Here is a 27,867-nt window from a genome sequence, read left to right on the forward strand (position 1 = left end):
GAGATGTCATTTATACACTCCCCTACATAAATATTTGGACAATGAAGCTACAACTTTTAAATTAGGCTATACAAAATGTTTCATAAGGCGACAGTACATCATGCAACAATTTCATAGATACGTTTGAAAGTTTAGCGATTTACGTATCTAGTCCCCCCTTGTCAAACAGTGCCCTACGGAATTTGTGCACCCTAGGTAAAGATGAACAAAAAAGGCATAGAAAAATGTCATATGAATCTTACCTTAGATTTAAAATTGTAAATAACACAATTATTGGCACCCCAGCATTTAGTACTTTGTGCACCCTCCCCCTTTGCCAAGATAACAGCTCTGAGTCGTCTCCTATAATGTTTGATGAGGTGGGAGAACACATAGGAAGATATTTGAGACCGTTCCTCCATACAGAAACTCTCCAGGTCCTTCACAGTCATTGGTCCTCACTTGTAGACTCTCCTCTTCAGCTCACCGGGATGGCCATTGCAAAAGCTTGATTCTATGGTCAGTGAACCATTTGTGTGTGGATTTGGAGGTATGCTTTGGATCGTTATCCTGCTGGAAGATCGAACAACGACACAGTTTTAGCCTCCTGGCAGAGGCTGATAGGTTTTGTCCTAAAATCTCCTGGTATTTGATGGAGTCCGTGATCCTATGTATCCTAACAAGGTTCCCAGGGCCTCTGGAAGTAAAACAGCCCCACCACCATAATTCACAGTGGGGATTAAGTTATTTTCTGTATGACCATGGCTCTTTTTACACCAAACACACCTAGGGTGTTTGTTGCCAAAAAGCTCTATTTTAGTCCCATCAGACAATAGAACCTGGTTCCAATCAACGTTCCAATGTCATTTAGCAAACTCCAGGCACTTAAATTTGTGGTTTGGTGACAGCAGAGGCTTTCTGGCAACCCATCCAAATAACTTGTTGGCATGGAGGTGGCGTCTAATTGTAGTTTTGGAGACTTTGGGACCGCAAGATGTAACCAACTTCTGCAATTCTACAACTAATCATTCGAGATTTTTTTGCCACTTGAACCATCCTTCTCACTGTGTGGAGGCAAAATACACTTGAGTTCCCTTCCAGGCAAGTTCATCACAGCTCCATTTTTTTTGTACATTTCTTAATTATTTCCCTAATAGTGGAGATGGGTATTTTCAGGCATGTACTTATCTTTTTATAGCAATTGCTTGACTTGTGAAGGTCAAACTTTTGTCTAATTTCATGCGTTTGTTCTCTGGCCTTTCCCATGTTGATGGATATGACTAAGGAAGTTTAGCATGTGTCAACTCATATTTATACACCAGTGAAACAGGAAGTCATGGTTGACCACTTAAGAGTTCCTAAAGAATAAAACGAAAGGTAAAATCAATCGGAATATACATCAATTCGATTTTGTTAATCAGAATTTCTAGGGGTGCCAACAAGTGTGACACGCATGTTTTGGAATAAAATGTTTTTTTCTTGATGACTATTATTTCTGAACAATTTTAACTCAAAAAGGTGAAATTCATATGATATTTTGAGTGTAAGATCAAGCTGATAAACAAGTAAAAAAAAATTGCAGCCTTTTTGGATCATATTTACCTAGGGTGCCGATATTTCCGGAAGGCACTAAGTATTTGGACAAATTAAATTATTAATTTCCTTTGGAAAGAATTCAGACACCTTGATTTACCCAATTTAGAATAAGGCTATAACGTAACAAGTTGAAAAAGTCAAGGGGTCTGAATACTTTACGAAGGCACTGTTTGTGTGTTTAAGTAGTCAAAAGAATTGTATTTGATCCCAAATACCTAGCACAATGATTACATCAAGCTTGTGACTCTACAATCTTGTTGGGTGCATTTACAGATTGTTTTGGTTGTATTTAAGATTATGTTGTGGCCAATATAAATGATGTTAAATCATGTATTTTGTCATTTTGGAGTCATTTCTATTGTAAATAAGAATATAATGTTTCTGAACATTTCTACATTCATGTGGATGCTACCATTATTACATATAATCTTGAATGATGAGTGAGAAAGTTAGAGGTACAAAGATCATACCCCCAAGACATCTTAACCTCCCATGATTACCAAAAACATGGGAGTGTAGAAATTATTTTTCTGAGGGGGGGGTATTATATTTATGCCACTGACTTTCTCACTCCACAATTCATTAATGATTAGCATGGTAGCATCCACAATATAGAAGTGCTCAGAAACACATTCTATTCTTATTTACAATAACAGTGTCTCCAAAATGACAATATATTATTTTCCATTCATTTATATTGCTCCCGAGTGGCGCAGTGGTCCAAGACCACATCTCAGTGCAGAGGCTTCACTGCAGTACCTGGTTCGAATCCAGGCTGCATCACATCCGGCAGTGATTGGGAGTCCCACAGGGCAGCGCACAATTGGCCCAGCGTCGTCCGGGTTGGGCCAGGGTATGCCGTCAATGTAAATAAGAATTAGCTCTTAACTGACTTGCAAGGTTAAACATCTTTTTTTTTTGCATCCAACAAGTTTGTCGTCACAAGCTTGATGTAGCCTACAGAGGAGTATTTTCTGTAATAAAGCCCTTTTGTGGCTGCACCCCTACCCAGTCATGTGAAATCCATAGATTAGGGCCAAATTTATTTATTTCAACTGACTGATTTCCTTATATGTACTGTAACTCTGTAAATTATTTTAAATGGTTGCATGTTGCGTTTATAATTTTTGTTCAGTATACATATGACACCTTGAAATGGGGGGGATTAGATATAGTGCTTTCATTTCTAAAACGGTAAAACAGATGTGAAAATACCCTCAAATAAAAGGTGACATTCTGTACTGTTGCCTCAAATGAAACACTTGATCTCAAATCCAAAATGCTGGTGAATAGAGCCAAATTAAAAGTTTTAGCTTCACTGTCCGAATAAATTAGTAGGGTATTTAATGGACATTGACTTTCCATTTTTTGGTAAGAGAGGAATGCTGGTTAAGATAGGAGGTGGAGGGGAGTAGACAGCAGTTAGACCAACGTGACAAAGTGCAGCCAAAAATCACAAGAACCTCAGAAGGAAAATAGCAGCACCTGCAGTCCCTTTAGTATTTGGCAAGACGGAGGCGACAGAGATGGTCACCTTCGAGTCCTTAGGAAACTACGCAGTAGTGTTTTATGTATTATTTCTTACATTGTTAGCCCAGAAAATCTTAAGTGTTATTACTTACAGCCAGGAAGAACTATTGGATATAAGAGCGACGTCAACTTACCAACATTACAACCAGGAATACAACTTTCCCGAAGCAGATCCTTTGTTCGGACCTCCACCCTGGACATTGGATCTAATACCAGAGGACGACCCAAAACAACATTGCCGCAGAAGAAGTAGACAGAGCGGCCTCCTCGTCAGACTTCGAAGGCGTGCACACCACCCACCGCTTTCGAGTATATTACTCGCCAATGTCCAGTCTCCAGGCAACAAGGTGGACGAAATTAGGGCATGGGTTGCCTTCCAGAGAGACAGAGATTGTAGCATTCTCTGTTTCACGGAAACATGTCTCACTTTCAATATGTTGTTGGAATCGGTACAGCTTCATGCGTCACGCCAACAGAAATAAACATCTCTCTGGTAAGAAGAAGGGCGGGGGTGTATGCCTCATGATTAACAACTCATGGTGTAATCATAAACTGCCTTAATTTTGCTGGACCCTAGGAAGAGTAGCTGCTGCTTTGGCAGAAGCTAATGGGGATCCATAATACATACAAATAACATGCAGGTATTCAAGTATATCTGTTCACCTGACCTAGAATTTCTTACAATCAAATGCCGACCATGCCGACCATTATCTCCAAAGATAATTATTGTCAGTTATAATCCCAGCTGTGCATATCCCCCACTCACGCAGATACCACGACGGCCCTCAAGGAACATCACTGGACTCTATGTAAATTGGAAAACATATATCCTGATGCTGCATTTATTGTAGCTTGGGATTTTAACAAAGCAAATTTGAGAACAAGGCTACCTAAATTCTATCAACATAATGATTGCAGCACTCGTGTGGGTAGTACACTGGACCACTGCTACTCTAACTTCCGCGATGCATACAAGGCCCTCCCCCACCCTCCCATCGGCAAGTCCAACCACGACCCCATTTTGCTCCTGCCGTCCTATAGGCAGAAACTCAAACAGGATGTACCCGTGACTAGAACTATTCAACGCTGGTCTGACCAATCCGAATCCACGCTTCAAGATTGTTTTGATCACGCAGACTGAAATGTTCCGGGCAGACTTAGAAAATAAAATTGATTTATACGCTGACTCGGTGAGTTTATAAGGAAGTGCATTGGAGATGTTGTACCCACTGTGTCTATTAAAACCTACCCTAACCAGAAACCGTGGATAGATGGCGACATTAGCACAAAACTGGAAGCGCAAACCTCAGCATTTAACCATGGAAAGATGACTGGGAATATGGCCAAATATCAACAGTGTAGTTCTTCCCTCCGCAAGGCAATCAAACAAGCGAAATGTCAGTATAGGGACAAAGTGGAGTCGTAATTCAAAGGGTCAAATACAAGATGTATGTGGCAGGGTTTACAAGCAACAAAAAGAAAACCAGCCACATTTGCTTCCAGAAAAACTAAACACCTTCTTTGCCCGCTTTGAGAATAATACAGTGCCACTCTCCTTCTCCGTGGTCGATGTGAGTAAGACATTTAAACGTGTTAACCCTGACAAGGCTGCCGGCCCAGAAGGCATCCCTAGCCACGTCCTCAGAGCATACACAGACAAGCTGGCTGGTGTGTTTACGGACATATTCAAATCGCTCCCTATCCAAGTCTGCTGTCCCCACATGCTTCAAGATGGCCACCAACGCCCCGTAGCACTCCCTTCTGTCATAATTAATTGCTTTGAGAGGCTAGTCAAGGATCATATCACCTCCACCTTACCGGCCACCCTAGACCCACTTCAATTTGCTTACTGCCCCAATAGTTCCACAGACGATGCAATCGCCATCACAGCACACTTCCTTATCCCATCTGGACAAGAGGAATACCTATGTTAGAATGCTGTTAATTGACTACAGCTCAGCATTCAACACCATAACACCCTCAAAGCTCATCATTCAGCTTGAGGCCATGGGTCTCAAACCCGCCCTGTGCAATTGGTTCCTTGACTTTGACGGGCCACCCCCAGGTAGTGAAGGTAGGAAACAACATCTCCACTTCGATGATCCTCAACACTGGGGCCCCACAAGGGTGCGTGCTCAGGCCCCGAGTGTACTCCCTGTTCACCAAATACTGTGTTGCCATGCACGCCTCCAACTCAATCATCAAGTTTGCAGACGACACTACAGCAGTGGGCTTGATTACCATCAACAACGAGACAGCCTATAGAGAGGAGGTGAGGGCACACGGAGTGTGGGGTCAGGAAAACAACCGCTCACTCAACGTCAACAAAACAAAGGAGATGACAGTGGACAGCAGAGGAAGCACCTCACTATCCACATCGACGGGACAGCAGTGGAAAGTTAAGTTCCTCAGCGTACACATTACAGACAAACAAATGGTCCACCCACACAGACTGTGTGGTGAAGAAGGCGCAACAGTGCCTCTTCAACCTCATGAGGCTGAAGAAATGTGGCTTGTCAGCTAAAAACCTGAAACTTTGACAGATGCACAATTGAGAACATTCTGTCGGGCTGTATCACAGCCTGGTACGGCAACTGCACCGCCCTCAACTGCAAGGCTCTCCAGAGGGTGGTGCGGTCTGCACAACGCATCACCGGGGCAAACTACCTGCCTTCCAGGACACCTACAGCACCCGATGTCACAGGAAGGCCAAAAAGATCATCAAGGACAACAACCTCCCGAGCCACTCCCTGTTCACCCCGCTGCCATCCAGAAGGCGAGGTCAGTACAGGTGCATCAAAGCTGGGACCGAGAGACTGAAAAACAGCTTCTATCTCAAGGACATCAGACTGTTAAACGGCCATCACTAACTCAGAGGCTGCTACAGACTCAAATCATTGGCCACTTTAATAAATGGATGACTAGTCACTTTAAATAATGCCACTTTAACAATGCATCTTACAGTATATTCTCATATACAGATGAGTAATGTATGTTATACCATCTATTGCATCTTGCCTATGTCGTTCAGCCATCAAATCATCCATATATTTATATGTACATATTCTTATTTCATCCCTTTAGATTTGTGTGTATTAGGTAGTTGTTGTGGAATTGTTAAGATGACTTGTTAGATATTAATGCACTGTCGGAACTAGAAGCACAAGCATTTCGCTACACTCGCATTAACATCTGTTAACCATGTGTACGTGAACAATAACATTTGATTTGATTTTCAGAATTTGAGCGAGGGCCAATCTTGTGATTTTTGGCTGCCCATCGTGTCATGTTGGTCTGGTCTACTACCCTCCTAAGATTGGAGACCCCGTCTGGCTTACCTCCTATCAAACTCACCTGTGCCGTTGAGAGTACTGTTCTTATTGGTGTAGAGTCTGATCATCTGACCAATGGTCCTCACATTATCCCTCAACATGATGCCCTGGGCTTGCACCATGAAGAAGTAGGTGTTGGCTGGAGAGAGGGATTGAGACAGGGAGAGGGAGAGCGGGAGGGGAGGGCGAGGAAAAGGAGGGAGAGAGACATAGGAAAGACAGGGACAAAAGGAAAGAGTGCAATCACTTTAGTCTGACTGGTTCAATTACACCCCACTCACGTACCAGTCCACGACAGTACATTTCCTGACTGCTCAAGTCGCCTGCGTAAAAGCCTTCCCTCCCCCAGTCTCTTGGCCATAAAGGAACAACCTCAGCGGTCACTCAATGCCACAGTTTAACTCTGTACCAGCAGCTAACAGTGATGAGACACAGGGTGGCAAGATAAGTGGCAGGAAATCCCTGTCTCTGGCTACATCCTAAATAGAGCCCTATTCCTTATATAGTGCACCTCACCCTATAGGCCCCAGTCAAAAGTAGTGCGTCTATTCGGAACGCACTCGCAGTCCCACTCCCAGCCTAGAGGAGGCTAGGGGCTCTGAATCATTTAACATTTACCACTAATGCAGCAAAACAGCCAGGGCACACACACACTTCATCAGCTAAGGTTACACACCTCATCAGTTTACACACTCACGCATCTCATCAACTTACACACCCATCTCATCAATTACAAACACAGGCACCAAATAAACTACAAACTCACACAGACACCACACACTCCCAGCCCCGCACACTATCTGATCGATCACCCATTACAGAGGACCGGTCTAGCACTAAGAGTCCTTTACTCTGAAACACCAACTAATAGGTCTGGGCGGTATACCGCATTTTACTATACCGGTACTGATGCACGGACCGGTATTCGTTTTTACTTTACCTTCTATAATGGTATTTCAATGTTTGCTTTGTTAAATGTGCAACATCGGCGTGTATAATACTTTTTTTTATTTTTATAGTTCCCCGTTTTCTATGAGTAATCTCTCTCCCTATCCTCCTGCATGCCGCTAACCACACCAAGCCCTGACACTCAAGGAGATAGTAGTTGCTCGACCACTTGCCTTTCACTCTGAATGGTCAGATGGATGCAACGATGTTGGTGACATGCTGCTTCCACAAGTCTTAAATAATTACACTATTCGTTTGTGTAACTAGTGTCTGCTAGTTTTGTTTTTTCTTAGCAATGTGTTGCTAAAATAACTTAGTTAGCCACTAATGCTAATCGCTAGTTAGTACATTTAGCAAGCTAGCTAGCCAGCTAAGAGTCAGAGTAGCCGTAACTAGCTAGCTAATACTGCCTGGTACCATTACCTAGATAAGATACCATTGAGATGTGGACAGTGAGATGCCTTGAGCGACAGGTAACTGCCAAAATAAGGGAAACACTTGAGTAAATGAGGGATACAAAGCGTATTGAAAGCAGGTGCTTCACACAGATGTGGTTCCTGGGTAAATTAAGCAATTAACATCCCATCATGCTTAGGGTCATGTATAAAATGCTCGGCAGGCCATTATTTTGGCTATAGTGGCTATACCCCCATAGGATGACAATGCCCCCATCCATAGGGCACGAGTGGTCAATGAACGGTTTGATGAGCACAAAAACAATGTAAACCATATGCAATGGCCGTCTCAGTCTCCAGATATCAACCAATTTGAACACTTATGGGAGATTCTGGAGCGGTGCCCGAGACAGTGTTTTCCACCACCATCAACAAAACACCAAATGATGGAATTTCTTGTGGAAGAATGGTGTCGCATCCCTCCAATAGAGTTCCAGACACTTGTAGAATCTATGCCACGGTGCATTGAAGCTGTTCTGGTTCGTGGTGGCCCAATACCCTATTCAGACATAATGTTGGTGTTTGGTAGTTCTGTAGCTGCCCGCGCCCAGAAGACCTGCTCTGGCTGCTCAGCTCCCCCCGTTGACCACCTGAACATCCCTCTGCTCAAGCCTTGTGCTTGACTGTCATGTCATCTGTTGGAGGACTACACTACTCAAAACTTCTTAAGTCCAAACCTATACACATGTCATTCATACTTCAACTGATGTTTGTTTTGCTTTTCAAGCACTTTGAAATGTGTTTATTTGTACAGTGGGTGTCATAAGTATTCACCCCCTGGATTTTTCACACATTTGGTTGTATTACAAAGTCTGATTGAAATAAGATCGACTTGAGATTTTTTGGGGTCATCGATCTACACAAAATGCTCCATAATGTCAAAGTGAATTGAAAAGCCTACAAATGTTTACTAATAAATAAACATTTTATAAAATAGTCGTTGCATAAGGGCAATTCATGCTAACGGAACTGCGCTTTGACTCAGATATTTCACTGATTGATTTAAAAGCTTAACAAACCATACAACTCTGCTTTGAACCATCTCAACAGAAAATTTCACACAAAAATCTCTACTGGAAGAACTCCGCAGATGCAAAGTCTGGTAACAGAATTATGGTCAAATTATTTATGAGATCACATTTTCCAAAGCTCCGAATTAAGATTCAAAGATATCTGCAGAAAGAATGTGGTGTCAGCTACGACATGACACCTTGAGTTTTAAAAAAAAGAAGATATTTTGGTTATTGAACTACATTATATGAAGTGGACTTACATCTGGTAACGGAATTACATCATGTGTCCCTGATCAGTAATATAGAGAAAATGAATTTAAAAAAATCTTCATTGTGATGCATCCTGAATAGCTACACAAAGGTAGAAATATACAAAAGATCACATTTGATTGGTCTGGACCAAGCCAAATCTGAAACCAATCATGGACGTCTATGTTTCACAAGTTTGAACACACAGTGCATTATACTGCACTCGTGTGCTTTACTGTATTGTACTTTTCAAACTTGCAAAACAGACATCTATGATTGGTTCAGATTTGGTCCTGCCAGGGCGGACTGACCAAATTTCAACATCCATGGGCGTTGAGCATCCTGACTGGTTGCATCACTGCCTGGAATGGCAACTGCTCGGCCTCCGACGGCAAGGCACTACAGAGGGCAGAGTGAACGGCCCAGTACATCACTGGGGCCAAGCTTCCTGCCATCCAGGATCTCTACACCAGGTGGTGTCAAAGGAAGGCCCTAAAAATTGTCAAAGACTCCAGCTACCCTAGTTATAGACTGTTCTCTCTGCTACCGCACGGCAAGTGGTACCGGAGCACCAAGTTTAGGTCCAAGAGGCTTCTAAACAGCTTCTACCCCCAAAGCCATTAGACTCCTATCCAAATGGCTACCCAGACTATTGCCCACCCCCCTCTTTTAAACCACTGCTACTCTGTTTTCATCTATGCAGTCACTTTAATAACTCTACCTACATGTACATATTACCTCAACTAACAGGTTCCCCCGCACATTGACTCTGTACCGGTACCTCCCTGTAAATAGTCTCGCTATTGTTAGTTACCTGTTACTTCTTTTTCTTATTCGTATTTTCTTTTTTTAACTGCATTGTTGGTTAGGGGCTCGTAAGTAAGCATTTCACTGTAAGGTCTACTACACCTGTTGTATTCAGCGCATGTGACTAATATCATTTGATGTTGGTCAGTGCTCAGTAGTTGAGGATGCTTGTTACAGTAAATGGAAAGAGGATAGGTGGTATGAGTCAGTAAGAGCCAGGCGACATCCGAGAGAAAGTGTCAAAGAGAGAGAGGAAGCGTGAGGGGTTGTCCAGACTATCAGTCTTGCTTTGACCACAAAAAGAGAAAAAAAAAACATTATGAGCTGAACATAACAGTATGCCAGTGGAAGGGAGGACAGTAGCAGGTGACCCAACTGTTTTGTCAGTACTAGGATTTCCCATTGTAGCTTAATTGCATTAATTACATTACAGTTTTCCATAATTCAATTACGGTAACAGAATTACAGGTTTTAATCATCACTTCATAAACAAACTTGATATCAGTAAAAACACTAAATTGGTATGTCTACCTTTACTTGCTACTTCTGTGAACTTTCAGTATCGTCCCTCATGACAAAGAGAAATGAGAAAATATCATAAAGATACGTGGGCTTTTGGTAACGGAATTACAAGGCACAAGGCAATGTTAATTAAACGTACAGAATGCAAATAAATGTCTGTTCGAGTACTCAAAACTAAATTTAACCAAATACTGTAAAACTATTTGGTAGATGTGCTTTGTGGCTTGTCCTAAATTATTATTTTTTGATTGTTCCATTACATGTTCTTTTGCGGGGCACAACAAAAAAGAAACAAAGCATCACTTTTCCCTAAATTCCCCATGCCACACTCACTAAATTGTGTTCTGCCGCTCCCTCTACACACCCGTGCTACACAAGCTCCTGTTAGATCTACAAAAATAAGACTATAAAAATGGTGGGATACACAATTTACATTCCTTGCAAAATGAGGACAATTTTATCACAAATTCAAAATGGACTGATTGAAGTAGGAAAATATATGTTCCAACAACGAGCTGCCGTTTTGGAAAAATTGCATCCAGTAAACCTGTCGCTTACGCTACTTTGCGACCTGCTAGTACCGTTTAAAAAGTGGTTAGACTAGGCTATTACCCCCCTAAACATAGACAGGTTCCAAACTGTCTCAACGTCAACAGTGAAGAGGCGACTCCGGGATGCTGGCCTTCTAGGCAGAGATCCTCTGTCCAGTGTCTGTTCTTTTGCCCATCTTAGTGTTTTCTTTTTATTGGACAGTCCGAGATATGGATTTTTCTTTGCAACTCTGCCTAGAAGGCCAGTATCCCGGAGTCGCCTCTTCACTGTTGACTTTGAGACAGTTTGGAACCTGTCTATGGTTACTATTTAATGAAGGTGCCAGTTGAGGACTTGTGAGGCATCTGTTTCTCAAACTAGACTCTAATGTACTTGTCCTCTTGCTCAGTTGTGCCCCGGGGCCTCTCACTCTTTTCTATTCTGGTTAGAGTCAGTATGTGTTGTTCTGTAAGGGGAGTAGTACACAGTGTTGGACGAGATTTTGAGTTTCTTGGCAATTTTTCACATGGAATAGCCTTCATTTCTCAGAACAAGAATAGACTGACGAGTTTCAGAAGAAAGTGCTTTGTTTCTGGCCCCCCAAAAAATTCTCCCTGAGATAGAGATACATATACAGTTGAAGTAGGAAGTTTACATACACTTAGGTTGGAGTCATTAAAACTTGTTTTTTCAAACAACTAAAGTTTCGGCAAGTCGGTTAGGACATCTACTTAGTGCATGACAAGTAATTTTTCCAACAATTATCACAATTCCGGTGGGTCAGAAGTTTACATACACCAAGTTGACTGTGCCTTTAAACAGCTTGGAAGATTCCAGAAAATAATACCATGACTTTAGAAGCTTCTGATTGACTCAAATTATGTCAATTAGCCTATTGGCGGTGTACCTGTGGATGTATTTCAAGGCCTACCATCAAATCAGTGCCTCTTTGCTTGACATCATGGGAAAATCAAAAGAAATCAGCCAAGACCTCAGAAATGGTACACAATCAGGTTCATCCTTGTGAGCAATTTCCAAATGCCTGAAAGTACCACGTTCACCCGTACAAACAATAGTACGCAAGTATAAACACCATGGGACCATGCAGCCGTCATACCGCTCAGGAAGGAGACGCATTCTGTCTCCTAGAGATAAACGTACTTTGGTGCGAAAAGGACAAATCAATCCCAGAACAACAGCAAATGACCTTGTGAAGATGCTGGAGGAAAACAGGTACAAAAGTATCTATATCCACAGTAAAACGAGTCCTATATCGACATACCCTGAAAGGCCGCTCAGCAAAGAAGAAGCGACTGCTCCAAAACCTCCATAAAAAAGCCAGACTACGGTTTGCAACTGCACATGGGGACAAAGATTTTACTTTTTGGAGAAATGTCCTCTGGTCTGATGAAACAAAAATAGAACTGTTTGGCCATAATGCCCAACGTTATGTTTGGAGGAAAGAGGGGGAGGCTTGCAAGCCGAAGAACACCATCCCAACCGTGAAGCACAGGGGTTGCAGCATCATGTTGTGGGGGTGCTTTGCTGCAGGAGGGACTGGTGCACTTCACAAGATAGATGGCATCATGAGGGTGGAAAATTATGTGGATATATTGAAGCAACATCTCAAGACATCAGTCAGAAAGTTAAAGCTTGGTCGCAAAGGGGTCTTCCAAATGGACAATGACCCCAAGCATACTTCCAAAGTTGTGGCAAAATGGCTTAAGGACAACAAAGTCAAGGTATTGGAGTGGCCATCACAAAGCCCTGACCTCAAACCTATAGAAAATGTGTGGGCAGAACTGAAAAGCGTTTGCGAGCAAGGAGGCCTATACACCTGACTCAGTTACACCAGCTCTGTCAGGAGGAATGGACCAAAATTCACCCAAATTATTGTGGGAAGCTTGTCGAAGGCTACCCGAAACTTTTGACCCAAGTTAAAAAGGCAATGCTACCAAATACTAATTGAGTATGTAAACTTCTGACCCACTGGGAATGTGATGAAATAAATCACTCTACTATTATTCTGACATTTCACTTTCTTAAAATAAAGTGGTGATCCTAACTGACAGGGACTTTTTACTAGGATTAAATGTCAGGAATTGTGAAACACTGAGTTTAAAGGTATTTGGCTAAGGTGAATGTAAACTTCCGACTTCAAATGTATACACACACGTGTAATTAAGTCTCATTAAAGTGTGGATTTTCAGGCACATTCTTCATGTCAGCATCGGCTATCACCTACAACTCGACATGTAGGTCAATTATTCATGTACATTCACATATACTGATGTTTTTCCCTTAACAGAATTGCTTTTTTTTCGGATTTCAAATCAATTTAAGATGGCCTATTTTTGTTAAATGGACAGACTGGGCACTTCTTAAAGGCCAAATGGCCATGCCCCTCAAATCATGAAATTCCAAGCCTGGCTGCAACAGAGGTCACTGTATAGAGCAAGTTTTCAAGGGGCTGCGCTTTGCGGCCAGGCTGGGGACATATCGGAGAAGCCCCAGAGCCATGCTTTCTTTAGAGGGGTGGATTGTGGATTTTGCTCAATTGGAAAGTTTATTCTGTGATCTTAGGATCAATGTTGTCACAGTTGCTTCTTGTTGATGATGCAGCTGCTAACCTTCTTGCTATATAGCTAGATATCCTCTTCCTTTCTGAATTAATGTGGCAATTTATTACTAGCTAGCAAAATAAGTCAACTAGATTGATTTTGTTTGTGTATGTCAATAGCATAAGGTGCCTTCAGAAAGTATTTACACTTTTCCACCTTGTGTTGTTACAGCTTGAATTTGAAAAAGGATTAAACAGATGTTGTGGTCTACACACAATGTCAGTGGTTTTTAGAATTTTTCTATTTATTTTTACTAATTAATTAAAAAGCTGAAATATATTGAATGTGTAAGTATTCAACCCCTTCGTTATTGCAAGCCTAAATAAGTTCAGGAGTAAAAATGTGCTTACCAAGTCACATAAGTTGCATGGACTCACTGTGTGCAACAATAGTCTTTAACATGATTTTTTATGAATGACTACCTCATTTCTGTAACCCACACATACCATTTTCTGTAAGGCCCTTTAGTCAAGCACTGAATTTAAAACAGATTCGACCACAAAGACCAGGGAAGTTCTCTAATGCCTCGCAAAGAAGGGCATCTTCTGGTAGATTGGCAAAACATGAAATATCTCTTTGAGGATGGAGAAGTTATTCATTACACTTGGATGGTGTATGACTACCTAAATGACAGTGAAAAGAAGCAAGCCTTACCAGATTACATGCATCCTGTTTGCAACGAGGCGCTAAAGTGAAAGTGCTAAAAATGTGACAAAACTGTTTAGCTTCATGTCCTGAACTCAAAGCGTTATGTTTGGGGCAAATTTAACCACACACCGAGTACCACGTCATAAAAATATATACAGCAACAGAATGGAGCTAAGCACAGGCAAAATTCTAGAGGAAAACCTGGTTCAGTCTTTCTGACAGACAATGGGAGACCAATTCACTTTTCAGCAGGACAATAACCTAAAACATGTGGCCAAATACACACTGGAGCTTCTAACCAAGATGACATTGAATATTGGTCTAGTAAATTTTGACTTAAAATCTACTTGAAAACCTATGGCAAGACTTAAAAATGGCTATCTAGCAATGATCAACAACCAACTTGACAGAGCTTGAAGAATGTTGAAAAGTCTTGTGTGGAAAGCTCTTTGAGACTTACCCAGAAAGACTCAGCTGTAATCGCTGCCAAAGGTGATTGTAACATGTATTGACTCAGGGTTGTGAATACTTATGTAAATTAGTTCCCATTATCAGTAAATTTGTAAAAATGTCTAAAAACATGTTTTACATTGTCATTAGGGGGTACTGTGTGTCGATGGGTGAGATTTTTTATTTTTATACATGTTTTACTTTATTGAATCAGGCTGTAACAAAATGTGGAATAGGTCTAGGGGTATGAATACATTCTAAAAGCACTGTAGCTAGCAAAGTTTATCACTTGTGAGCTAGTATTAGTATCCTAAACCTAGCCAGCTAAACTGATAGCCATAAGCTAAAACCGGGGAGAGAGGGAGGAGATAATTCACTTTGTTTAATTTACTGCTCGCTTGCTAGCTAAATGTTCACACAAATACATATTACCACATGTAATTGATGAAATTCTATTTTTATTCTATAAAGATTGTAATTGTGTCAATATGTTGTGAATATTGTATAAAAATCCTCACAGCCATTTACCATACTAAAAAGTGAAGTGCCACTTACAGCTTACCATGTGCAGTAGGCTAGAGGCAATATGTTCCTCCACCGTGCGAGACAGAAATTATGATCTTGCGTTCGAGGCATTCCATCACTCTGTGGTTGTTATATGTGGGGAGCATAAATTGTCCAACTGCAAACTAACAAAAAAAAGTTAACTTAGGGATGCAACAATGACATTTTTGGCCAATACCGATATTTTCTTGCCAAAAATAAATAAAACCTTAGGCCTTAAGCATTCTAGTACAGTTAAATAGTTACACACACACACAGCGGTCTTAGGCACTGAGATGCAGTGGGAGTCCCATAGGGCGGTGCACAATTGGCCCAGCATTGTCAGGGTTTGGCCGTAATGGTAAATAAGAATTTGTTCTTAACTGACTTGCCTAATTAAAAAAAAAAAAGTTACACGCACCAAAAATTATTTTGTTGGCATGTACGTATGTCCCAAGCATCTGTAATCAGGTTCAGGGTATTAAATCAACCTACCAGGGTGTTAACAAACACGACAGGAACAAGATCGTTCACATGAATCGATCACATTTTTACTAATACTGTAGAACTTCGTTCTAAAGCGACAGATGAAGTCAGAAGTTTACATACACTTCATTAGTATTTGGTAGCATTGCCATTAAATTGTTTAACTTGGGTCAAATGTTTTGGGTAGCCTTCCACAAGCTTCCCACAATAAGTTGGGTGAATTTTGGCCCATTCCTCCTGACAGAGCTGGTGTGACTGAGTCAGGTTTGTAGGCCTCCTTGCTTGTACACGCTTTTTCAGTTCTGCCCACAAATTTCCTATAGGCTTGAGGTTAGGGCTTTGTGAAGGCCACTCCAATACCTTGACTTTGTTGTCCTTAAGCCATTTTGCCACAACTTTGGAAGTCTGCTTGGGGTCATTGTCCATTTGGAAGACCCCTTCGCGACCAAGCTTTAACTTCCTGACTGATGTCTTGAGATGTTGCTTCAACATATCCACCATTTTCCTATTCCATGATGCCATCTATTTTGTGAAGTGCACCAGTCCCTGCTGCAGCAAAGCACCCCCACAACATGATGCTGCCAACCCCGTGCTTCACGGTTGGGATGGTGTTCTTCGGCTTGCAAGATCACCCCTTTTTCCTCCAAACAAAACGATGGTCATTATGGCCAAACAGTGTTAATTTTTGTTTCATCAGACCAGAGGACATTTCTCCAAAAAGTAAACCGGTCTGGCTTTTTTTAATTGCGGTTTTGGAGCCGTGTCTTCTTCCTTGCCAAGCGGCCTTTCAGGTTATGTCGATATAGGACTTGTTTTACTGTGGATATCGATACTTTTGTACCCGTTTCCTCCAGCAACTTCACAATGTCCTTTGCTGTTGTTCTGGGATTGATTTGCACTTTACACACCAAAGTACGTTCATCTCTAGAAGACAGAACACATCTCCTTCCTGAGCGGTATGATGGCTGTGTGGTCCCATGGTGTTTATACTTGCGTACTATTGTTTGTACAGATGAACGTGGTACCTTCAGACGTTTGTTAATTGCTCCCAAAGACGAACTAGACTTGTGGAGGTCTACCATTGTTTTCTGAGGTCCTGGCTGATTTCTTTGGATTTTCCCATGATGTCAAGTAAAGAGGCACTGAGTTGGAAGGTAGGCCTTGAAATACATCCACAGGTTCACCTCCAATTGACACAAATTATGTCAATTAGCCTATCAGAAGCTTCTAAAGTCATGACATAATTTTCTGGAATCTTCCAAGCTGTTTAAAGGCACAGTCAACTTAGTGTATGTAAACTTCTTACCCACTGGAATTGTGATATACATCGTTAGTGAAATAATCTGTAAACAATTGTTGGAAAAATGCCTTGTGTCGTGTGTAACAGTTTAACTTTAGTCCGTCCCCTCACCCCGACCCGTGGGCGAACCAGGGACCGCACATATCACATATCAACAACAGTCACCCACGAAGCATCGTTACCCATCTCTCCACAAAGTCCGCGGCTCTTGCAGAGCAAGGGGAACCACTACTTCAAGGTCTCAAAGAGAGTGACGTCACCGTTTGAAAGGCTATTAGCGCGCACCACCGCTAACTAGCTAGCCATTTCACATCGGTTACACGTGCACAATGTAGATGCCCTAACCGACTTGCCAAAACTTTAGTTTGATAACAAGAAATGTGTGCTGTGGTTGAAAAACGAGTTAATGACTCCAACCTAAGTGTATGTAAACTTCCGACTTCAACTGTATATCCGTACCCATTGGATGCAGTGATCACAATATAGTGGCTATATCCAGGAAAGCCAAAGTTCCAACAGCTGGGCCTAAAATAGTGTACAATAGATCATACAAAAGATTTTGCTGTGACTTTTACGTGGATGTTAAAAATATTTGTTGGTCTGATGTGATTAATGAGGAGCATCCAGACGCTGCACATGATGAATTTATGAAATTTCTTCTTCCAATTATTAATAAACATGCACCTGTTAAGAAACTGATCGTTATAACTGTTAAGGCTCTATGGATTTGACGAAATTTAAAACGGTATGGTTGAAAGAGATGGGGCAAAAGGATTGGCTAATAAATCTGACTGGCTTAACGCAAATTGAGAAATTATGTGACTAAACTCAACAAAAAGAAGAAACTTTATTATGAAGCCAAGATCAATGATATCAAGAATAATGGAGAAAATAAACTTCAGTACTTTAAATTATGGGCAGAAAGGCAAATTTAATTCAATCTTTCATCAAATCAGATGGATAATTCATCACAAAACCATTTGATGTTGCCAATTATTTTAATGCTGATTTCAGTGGCAAAGTGGGCAAACCTAGGCAGGAAATGCCCATGACAAACAGTGAGCTTTATATCATGTATAAAAAAATAATAATATTGCAAGTTTGAATTTTGTAAAGTTAGTGTGGGAGAGGTGGAACAATTAATGTTAACGATCAATAATGACAAACCTGCTGGCATTGACAACTTAGAAGGAAAGCAACTGAGGTTGGTGGCTGACTCTATAGCCACTCCTATCTGTCATATTTTTTATCTGAGCCTAGAGGAAAATCTTTGTCCTCGGGACTGGAGGGAAGCCAAAGTAATTCCGCTAACCAAGAGTGGTAAAGCGGCCTTTATTGGTTCTAAAAGCAGACCAATAAGCTTGCTGCCAGCTCTTAGCAAAGTGTTGGGAAAAAATGTGTTTGACCAAATACAATGCTATTTCTCTGTAAAAAAAATAACACGACTTTCAGAATGCTTGTAGAGAAGGGCCTCAACATGTACTGCACTGACACAAATGACTGATGATTGGTTGAAAGAAATTGATAAGAAGAAGATTGTGGGAGCTGTACTGTTAGATTTCAGTGCAGCCTTTGATATTCTTGACCATAAACTGCTGTTGAAAAAACATGTTATGGCTCTGCCATATTGTGGATTCAAAGCTATCCATCTAATATAACTCAAAAGGGTTTTCTTTAATGGAAGCGTCTCTAATGTCAAACATGTAAAGTGTGGTGTACCGCAGGGCTGCTCTCAAGGCCCTCTTTTCTATTTTTACCAATGACCTGCCACTGGCATTAAACAAAGCATGATTATTGTCCAGTTGTGTGGTCCAGTGCTGTAAGGAAAGACCTAGTTAAGCTGCAGCTGGCCCAGAACAGAGTGGCACATTTTGCTCTTAATTGTAATCAGAGGGCTAATATTAATACTATGCATGCCAGTCTCTCTTGGCTAAGAGTTGAGGAGAGACTGACTGCAATAAACTAATATGTTGAAAACCCCAAATTGTTTGCATAGTCAACTTACAGACAACTGACACACTTATCCCACAAGACATGCCACAAGTGGTCTTTTCATAGTCCCCAAGTCCAGAACAAATTCAAGAAAACGTACAGCATTATATAGAGCCCTTATTGCATGGAACTTCCTTCCTCATATTGCTCAAATAAACAGCAAACCTAGATTCAAAAAACAGAGAAAGCAACACCTCGCGGCACAACGCCTCTCCCCTATTTGACCTAGATAGTTTGTGTGTATGCATTGATATGTAGGCTACGTGTGCCTTTTTAAAAATGTAGTTCTGTCCTTGAGCTGTTCTTGTCTAATGATGTTCTGTATTATGTCATTCTGTATTATGTTTCATGTTTTGTGTGGACCACGGGAAGAGTAGCTGCTGCTTTTGCAACAGCTAATGGGGATCCTAATAAAATGCCAAATACCAGTAAAATATAATCAAAACCTATTTCTTTCACTTACTTGCTGTGCGGTTTCGTCGTTTCATTCTCAACCAGGATTTCATCATACCTGTCAAGCAGTGAAGTTTCAGCTCTGTCTGTCCGTGGCCTCTCTTCCTCGGTGAGCACTGTGTCCGTTTCCATCTTGTCCAGCTGTGTATGTAACATTTCACGTAAACCCTGTTTCTTGTCTGCATCGAAGTAGCGGTCCTTGTACCTAGCATCGAGCACAGTAAAGAGGCTCAGAGAGAATACCACCGAATCGCTTGTTCACAGCCTCGAGTACATTTCGAAGTTTCGGGCAGTTTGGTTGAGCAGGCGTTTCAATGCCATGACAAACGGAATCAAGTCTGCTGCAGATGCAGTTGATTAGCTTATTTCTCAAGTCAGTTGTTCGAATGGCGCTAGGAGTGTGTTCATGTCTCCAAGTTTCAAACATGCTCTCAAATGCCATTGAAATGGCAGCAGCGGTATGAGAACCAGCACATTCTTGAGCATGCAATACGGCTTTCCTCAGTACGAAATCCTCGTCAACCCACTGTGCTGTCAGACTTAGCATGCTCATGGGGCTGACATCGCTGGTCCAAATGTCAGTCGTGACGCCCATAGCATAATGAATTCCATTATCTTGGCGTTAATGTATTTCGACCTTCGAGTTGCCTTGCTGAAATGTTCTTACTCTTTCAAATGACTGCTCAACTTGTTTAGTTGTTGGAAGACTGCCACGTTGAAAGTCACTAAGCTCTTCAGTAAGGCCATTCTACTGCAAATGTTTGTCGATGGAGATTGCATGGCGGTGTGTTCGATTTTATACATTAATTTACAGGGGTGTCCACGTACTATTGTATATACAGTAGGGCTGACCCCATTTAATCGATTGTTTGATCGATAGGCTTTTGGTCAACCTAGATTTTTTTTTTTTTTTTTTGAGCAATGGAAAATATATAAAAATCATTTATGATTTTGTCTGATTCACACCTGTCTGAGTGGACTAATCCATTGCAGAGGCCGCGGGGATGTTACACCAGTATATTTACATTTTCTAATATACAATGTTTGTTTGGTACCGGTAATTTCTGTTAATACATTCAATAAATTATTATTACAGTCTTACCGTTATCATTGTAGGACATATGAGTTGACTTAACAGCACAAACAAATCTGGGACCAGGATAGTTGCCTGGCTGTCTGTGTTATCCTGTTCAAAATAGTGCTGCAGAATATTGTATATTATAATCAGCACCAGTGGCAGCTGGTGGGAGGAGCTATAGGAGGACTTCCTCATTGTAATGGCTGGACTAAAATCAATGGAACGGAGTCAAACATGTGGTTTACATGTTTGATACTGTTCCATTTGATTCTATTCCAGCCATTACAATGAGGAAGTCCTCCTATAGCTCCTCCCACCAGCCTCCTTTGATCAGCACTATGTCCATAGCGTGATCCTTATGGCCTAGCAGTAGCCAAAACACTGTACCATTCATAGTGACAGTGTTGTAACTACAGATATAAACCGAACGAACAGCTGGTTACCCATGTGTAAATAAAAGCTAACACCCTTTTCCTGTGTTGCTTCAGACAAAGGCCCAATTATTTTTAGCTACTGATATGCTGTTGGGATTTTACCCCTGGGACCACTAATATGCTCATCAAAGAAGCAAACTGTTTCAAGACATGACTTACTTGGGAAAAGCTGGCATATTTGCCATCTTACTAAACATTGGCTGATTGGATTAATGACATAAACATGGATCTTATTCTAGGTTACCTTGCTCACTGTGTTCATGTGAAATACATATAGGCCTATCAGACGTACACTACCTAGCTACTAAACCACACAACTAGGTAGTTAGCAGTGTTGGTCATGTGGCTCTACTTGCTGGCTCTGTCAGCAACTCCATATCCCTTCCCACCATGGCATGGTTCAACAGCATGACAGATATTCATACGAGAATGCTGCTATGTGTTAAGTTACTAAGTTAGACCTAGTGAATAATTAGTTAAATGTTCCTTTCTGAAATCCGTGTAAGAAAATGAATAACTCAATAAGTTAAACTAGCTTGTTTCTGAGCAAGCACACTTTGTAGAAGAGACAGCGCATGATTGTTCAATGTTGACTAACGTTACAGCAGCCAGAGGACGTTATATTGAGCTGCCTAGTTACCTTACATTTAAAAAATAATATCACCTTTAACCAGGTAGGCTAGTTGAGAACAAGTTCTCATTTACAACTGCAACCTGGCCAAGATAAAGCAAAGCAGTGTGACCCACCAACAACACAGAGTTACACATGTAATAAACAAGGGTACAGTCAATAACACAATAGAGAGAAAAAAAGTATATATACATTGTGTGCAAATGGCATGAGGTGGTAAGGCAATCAATAGGCCATAGTAGCAAGTAATTACAATTTAGCAAATTAACACTGGAGTGATAGATGTGCAGATGATGAAATGCAAGTAGAAATACTGGTGTGCAAAAGAGCAGAAAAGTAAATAAAAACAATATGGGGATGAGGTAGTAAAATTGGATGGGCTATTTACAGATGAGCTATGTACAGCTGCAGCGATCAGTTAGCTGTTCAGGTAGCAGATATTTAAAGTTAGTAAGGGAAATACAAGTCTTCAGCGATTTTTGCAATTCGTTCCAGTCATTGGCAGCGGAGAACTGGAAGGAAAGGCGGCCAAAGTAGGTAATTTATCATGCAATCATCCAAATGATTATCTAGCTATATCGAGAAGATAAATAATCGGTTCACTAGTTAAGCCTAATAGTTTGTAAACCGATCCCTGGACGATTAGCTAGCTTATTTAGTTAGCTAGCCAGCAGATCCAACCAGCTTCCTTACATCTTAACTAGGGTCAGACAACATTCCCGTGTATATTAAGAGACCGGGGACACGACGCGAGATATGGCTTGTAGAACAAACCTACCTCAACTCAAGGATGAGAAATACGTTATACTCCGAATTTTCCCATTATCACAACTGATACACCACGAAGATTGAAAGACTGCTAGTTAAAACACAGGAATACTGCAGCTGTAGGCAAGCGGATCGGATGGCTAGCTATCCAGCTAACTAACGTGAGTTAAATAGCTAACGTTAAATGGCTAACCTAACTAGGCTAGCAGGAAGCTACAGTAGTATTAACTGGCAGGAAGCATCCCCACAGTTTCACACTGTACTGTCTATGGCATCTCTGTTGATGTCAATGTAGCTTGCTTGGCACAAGCTTGGATAATAACATAAAATTAGGTGTTCATGTTAAGATAATAAACTCACCTATTCCAGGAGCCACATATATGAAGTAGAGACCAGTCGTAGACATGGAGAAGAAAAAAATGAAGGCCAAAAATGAGCGGTTCGACACCCGCAGCAGCCGCTTCCAATTCACCATATTTGCTTCGAATTTACCGATAATCCCATAAAAATATACCGTTTGGATAAAAAAAAATATTAAATTGATATGCTAAAAGTAGATGATATTATCATCCAAAATCAATGCAACGACACAACACGCATCATTTGAGTCGGGGATGCAGCGAAAAAGGCTAATGCTAGGAAGTCATGAAATCCCGTATGGGCGGCTTTCCCCAGTCAAGAAATTTCCAGATAGAAAAAAGCAGGCCTGCATCAGGCACTGTCAAGCCTCAACGAAACCATCGATCGGGCATACTCATACTGAAACCGTTAACTACTGTAGTTACTGACATGAGTAGACAAATAATACTGGCTAATTTCTTAAGAATACTCGTGATACTGATCCATGTTTAGCTTGCTAGTTAGATATGTATTTTCTCGCCCGGCGACGAAGGTTTAAAAAAAAAAGACCATGGGAGCGGGTCTGCACCGCTGCCTCCTCTCATACAAATCTCAACGATGTTTCTAAAACACTCACACTTGGCTACCTACTTCACCAAATCGCTGAACGGAATCCAATAACGGCGAGCGGTTTAGCAGGTATATCGGGCGATTCTCATTGCACCAAATATACATTTGTGCGGGGGTTTTAGAGTGATCACATAAATAAATTTGGATTCGTTCAATTTCATTTCTGCTGGTGGTGCAGACATGGTTTCCGGTGGGTGTAAGTGGTCTCTTTCCGTCCGCCCAACTCCCTTATATTTTGTCGCCATGGACACCGTGGGGCTGCAGTAAGGGCCTTTGGGTTCATGGGGTCGCTGCTTCTCTCAAATAATTTATTATGTGTGTGTCTGAAAGTAGGTGGGTCAACAGAAGTGGGAGGATCAACAGCGATTGGTGTTACACCAGCGCTCTGTAAAAGGTTAGACGGTTTCGATTGAGCGTGTTGTTTTTCATTTCTTATCACGTTGTTGTTGTTAAATTCCCTACCGTGTGAAATAAGAGAGTGCTAAAAGCACTAGCTCAGGTCTTGATAGAGAATCATACCGTGCCATTTGAATGTTAACAAAACACACTAACAACTCACTTATAGCCTAAATATGAAAAAAAGTAATTTTGACCTACTTAATAGTCTAACACATTTTATAAATTGCCAATAAATCATAATTATTAGGCCTATAACCAATGTTCCGTCTAAGCTGCAGGGTGCGATGCTGGAGGAAACAGGTACAAAATATCTATATCCACAGTAAAACGAGTCCTATATCGACATAATCTGAAAGGCCGCTCAGCAAGGAAGAAGCCACCGCTCCAAAACCGCCATAAAAAAGCCATGCTACGGTTTGCAACTGCACATGGGAACAAAAATTGTACTTTTTGGAGAAATATCCTTTGGTCTGATGAAACAAAAATAGAACTGTTTGGCCAAAATGACCATCGTTATGTTTGGAGGAAAAAGGGAGAGGCTGGCAAGCCGAAGAACACCACCCCAACCGTGAAGCACGGGGGTGGCAGCATCATGTTGTGGGGGTGCTTTGCTGCAGGAGGGTCTGGTGCACTTCACAAAATAGATGGTATCATGAGGGAAGAAAATTGCATGGCTATATTGAAGCAACATCTCAAGACATCAGTCAGGAAGTTAAAGCTTGGTTCTTCCAAATGGACAATGACCCCAAGCATACTTCCAAAGTTGTGGCAAAATGGCTTAAGGACAACAAAGTCAAGGTATTGGAGTGGCCATCACAAAGCCCTGACCTCAAGCCTATAGAAAATTTGTGGGCAGAACTGAAAAAGCCTGTGCGAGCAAGGAGGCCTACAAACCTGACTCAGTTACACCAGCTCTGTCAGGAGGAATGGGACAAAATTCACCCAACTTATTGTTGGAAGCTTGTGGAAGGCTACCGAAAACGTTTGACCCAAGTTAAACAATTTAAAGGCAATGCTACCAAATACTAATTGAGTGTATGTAAACTTCTGACCCACTGGGAATGTGATGAAATAAATCATTCTCTCTGCTATTATTCTGACATTTCACATTCTTAAAATAAAGTGGTGATCCTAACTGACCTTAGACAGGGAATTCTTACTATGATTAAATGTCAGGAATTGTGAAAGACCGTGTTTAAATGTAATTTGGCTAAGGTGCATGTAAACTTCTGACTTCAAATGTACCTGCCACCAACCACAGCAGAGTGTGGCTTTAGAACCATAGACAGTGACAAAGCGAGATATACTGTAGCACACACAGCTTCTCTTTACCTCAATTCTCTTGGGTTCTGAATTCACAGTATGCTTCATCACCCTTATTAACCCCAGTGCTACAAAAGCAATCCAACATGAAGAGAGGAGCATCCAATACAATTAAGTTGTTACCATTTGACACGTGTAAATTAACTTAGACAGGTTCTTCATCTAATGAACGAGAGAGAGTGAGAGAATTACAATGTTACAAATGGTATTTGCCATTCTGTTTTGGCTTTCATATCATGCAGCTTTTCAGTCATGTTAAAACAAGCCTACCACTTACTGTTATTTATTCAGGCAGATCGCTCAAGAGTGACTTCGAAATTGGTTGTCTATAGAGGTCTTGAGGACATCTGGAAACGCCTTCAAAATTGGCCACTAGGGACAATAGTGATCACTGTTACCATCATGTATGTTTAGGTTTTGCTAGGGTGTTGTGGACAGGGGTGGCGGATGGGCGTAAACCGATGAATCTGGCTCAGAAGGTTGCGTCAAGGATCGTACAGTGTGAAGATAGTCAGAAACTGCTTCTCCAATAGAAATACTCAATCATGCTTGTCGGCGATATCATGGCAACTTTGGCTAGCTTAGCTCATGCGCAGAAACAGGTCAACTCGCACCGAACTGCGCAATGTGCAGGCGATCAAATAAATAAGCACTCCTTTCACGAGGTTGGAGTAATAGCATGTTCAACGACTTAAGACATTGGCTCGAATCTAGGTTGTGCCTTTAGACCTCGGTCTGGTCTGCTTCGCCAACGTTCCCGGAAGTCTTGCCATGTTGCGTCTTTTGGGTTTACAAACGCTGTGGTTGCGTGTTCAATCCCATTGGTGGGGTTTAACCCTATCCCAAACCTTAACCCTTACTTTAACCATTTGGAATGCGGCCCTAAACTGAATATTTTAACCCAAAACCTTAACCTTGTAAATTTGGAGCAACTTCTACATTTGTAGAAACGGTACGATACTGGGTAGGAGTCAACACAGGGTGTCAAAAAGACTTTGACATTTTATGTTTGGAGAAACGTGGATAAATATCTAAGTGTTCTGCAGTGAGACAGAGCTTGTATTTATGTTTATTGTTGTTGCTGTCAATGTAAATATCATTATCACTACTACTATTATTACTGTTAGTCCGACCATGTGTACTTCGACAATGTAAGTGATTTAACTTGCCATGTCAATAAAGTCTTTTGAATTGGGAGTGTGTATGTAGGGGGCAGGGGAGGGGTGCCAGAGGAAGCATTTTTACCTGTCTGTGTATGTATGACAGTGAGAGAGGGATTGAGTAAGGACATCTGACAGCATGAGTCTTGTCTTCATGGTCATTTTTGTCTGCTTTCAGTGGGTCGTGACTGCTTTCTCTTTCATGGTACGTTTGCCTATATAGTCATCCCTCATCTCCTGCTCTATCTACCCCTATATTAGTTAATGTGAGAGGGAGAGAGCTCTGCTCCAAATCAATTACAGCCAGTTGAGCTCTGAAACGGAAGGGTGAAGCTCTGGCCTCCCTGTTTGAATGAGAATCACCTGAGAGGGGGTGGGAGGCAGAGAGAGAGAGTAGGAGCCAGGGGTGTTGCTACTCTATCTGGTCACTATAGAAAGGTAGGAAGTGAGAGTTGGCAGGGAGAATGAGGGGGTTAGGAACCATTACTTAGCCTGGTCCCAGATCTGTTTGTGCACTCTCGCCAACTCCTACAGGCAGACAGCCATTAGCCATAACTGTATCATTTGTCTGAGTGGACTTCACCCTGATCCTGTGACAAAGGCCACAGAGGTTTAGTCCAGGACAGATGGGGTTAAGATGGTAATGATAGACCTGACTGACTCACTTTCATTTTCCTTACAGGCGAAAGAGTTTGTTCGAGCCAAATTCACACTTTATTCATGCTATATTTATTATTTTGCTCCATTTAGAAAAATATAGAATATAAGAATAAATATTGCTTCATGAATTATGGAGTATGGTTGATGAAGTCATCTTTTTTGGTTTTCTATTATGTTCATCACAGGTATTTGAAAGGATTATGGAGCCTTTCCTGGGCACTTCGCTCATCGATGGAATATAGCCTATGAAATTACCTTTGGAATAGAAATATCTATTTTTACACGATCTGAGCTTTGGATTCCCTGTTTAGTGGTTGCTTTCATCACATACCTGTGGCCTCAAGGCAAGGTTGGAATTGGATTACGAATTGCCTTTATGGTTCTAGGAAGAACACTAAAGGGTTATTCTACTACAAGGATAAGCCTGTAGAAACCCTTCTTTCCCCAAGAATGTAGAGAACCAGAGGGGACTTTACAACTTAACTTCTGTTAATTTATTAGGTACCAACAAGATTATTAATGCTTTATTAAAGAATGGTAACTTCACACTAAAACTTCTGAATTAAATATCTCATGTTTTAAGCTTTGCCCAGATTAGTATGTGTCAGCAGATTTATTAGGTTCAGTTTCTCTGTGCATCCTTGAATGTGAAAGCTCCTGGCAAGGCATACCTTTAAACACCATTTTACAATATCATTTCTAATATTTTACAAATGTTCAAATTGCATCTGTTAGACGCAATCTTTCCAGAAATAATTAGTATTCGGCGATTAGAGAATCCATTTGACTGAGAAACTGATACAGAGATAGACGCACATCAGTGTAAGTGTGTGTATCAGAGAGATATAGCGACAGAGGACAGCTTGACAAAGACATCGCTCCTAATGCACTAAAAACAGAGTTGGCATTAAGAGACGGAGCAGATCTACAGAGATAGGCTAATTGAGGGTCGAACTATATTCACTGCATCAAAGAGACAGTCATTAAGTC

The 27,867-nt window shown here is 41.3% G+C and overlaps 1 protein-coding gene across 2 annotated transcripts in view; it reads right to left on the minus strand.

Moving 5' to 3' along the window:
• The window catches only part of LOC129855469 (beta-1,4-galactosyltransferase 6-like), a 41,635-nt gene extending 18,015 nt beyond the window's left edge, over positions 1-23,620 (minus strand). Inside the window, exons 1-3 of one of the 2 annotated variants that reach the window (XM_055923173.1) lie at positions 22,727-23,620; positions 19,514-19,660; positions 6,460-6,576 (exon numbers count right to left, since the gene is read on the minus strand). In XM_055923173.1, the coding sequence (XP_055779148.1) occupies positions 6,460-6,576; positions 19,514-19,660; positions 22,727-22,841 (379 nt within the window). In that variant the 5' untranslated portion in view covers positions 22,842-23,620. The remainder of the gene's footprint in view (positions 1-6,459; positions 6,577-19,513; positions 19,661-22,726) is intronic. The other variant, XM_055923174.1, reaches the window with a different exon arrangement.
• Positions 23,621-27,867: the final 4,247 nt, after the last annotated feature.

Source organism: Salvelinus fontinalis, chromosome 5 (assembly GCF_029448725.1).
Source record: "Salvelinus fontinalis isolate EN_2023a chromosome 5, ASM2944872v1, whole genome shotgun sequence".
Lineage (NCBI taxonomy): Eukaryota > Metazoa > Chordata > Actinopteri > Salmoniformes > Salmonidae > Salvelinus > Salvelinus fontinalis.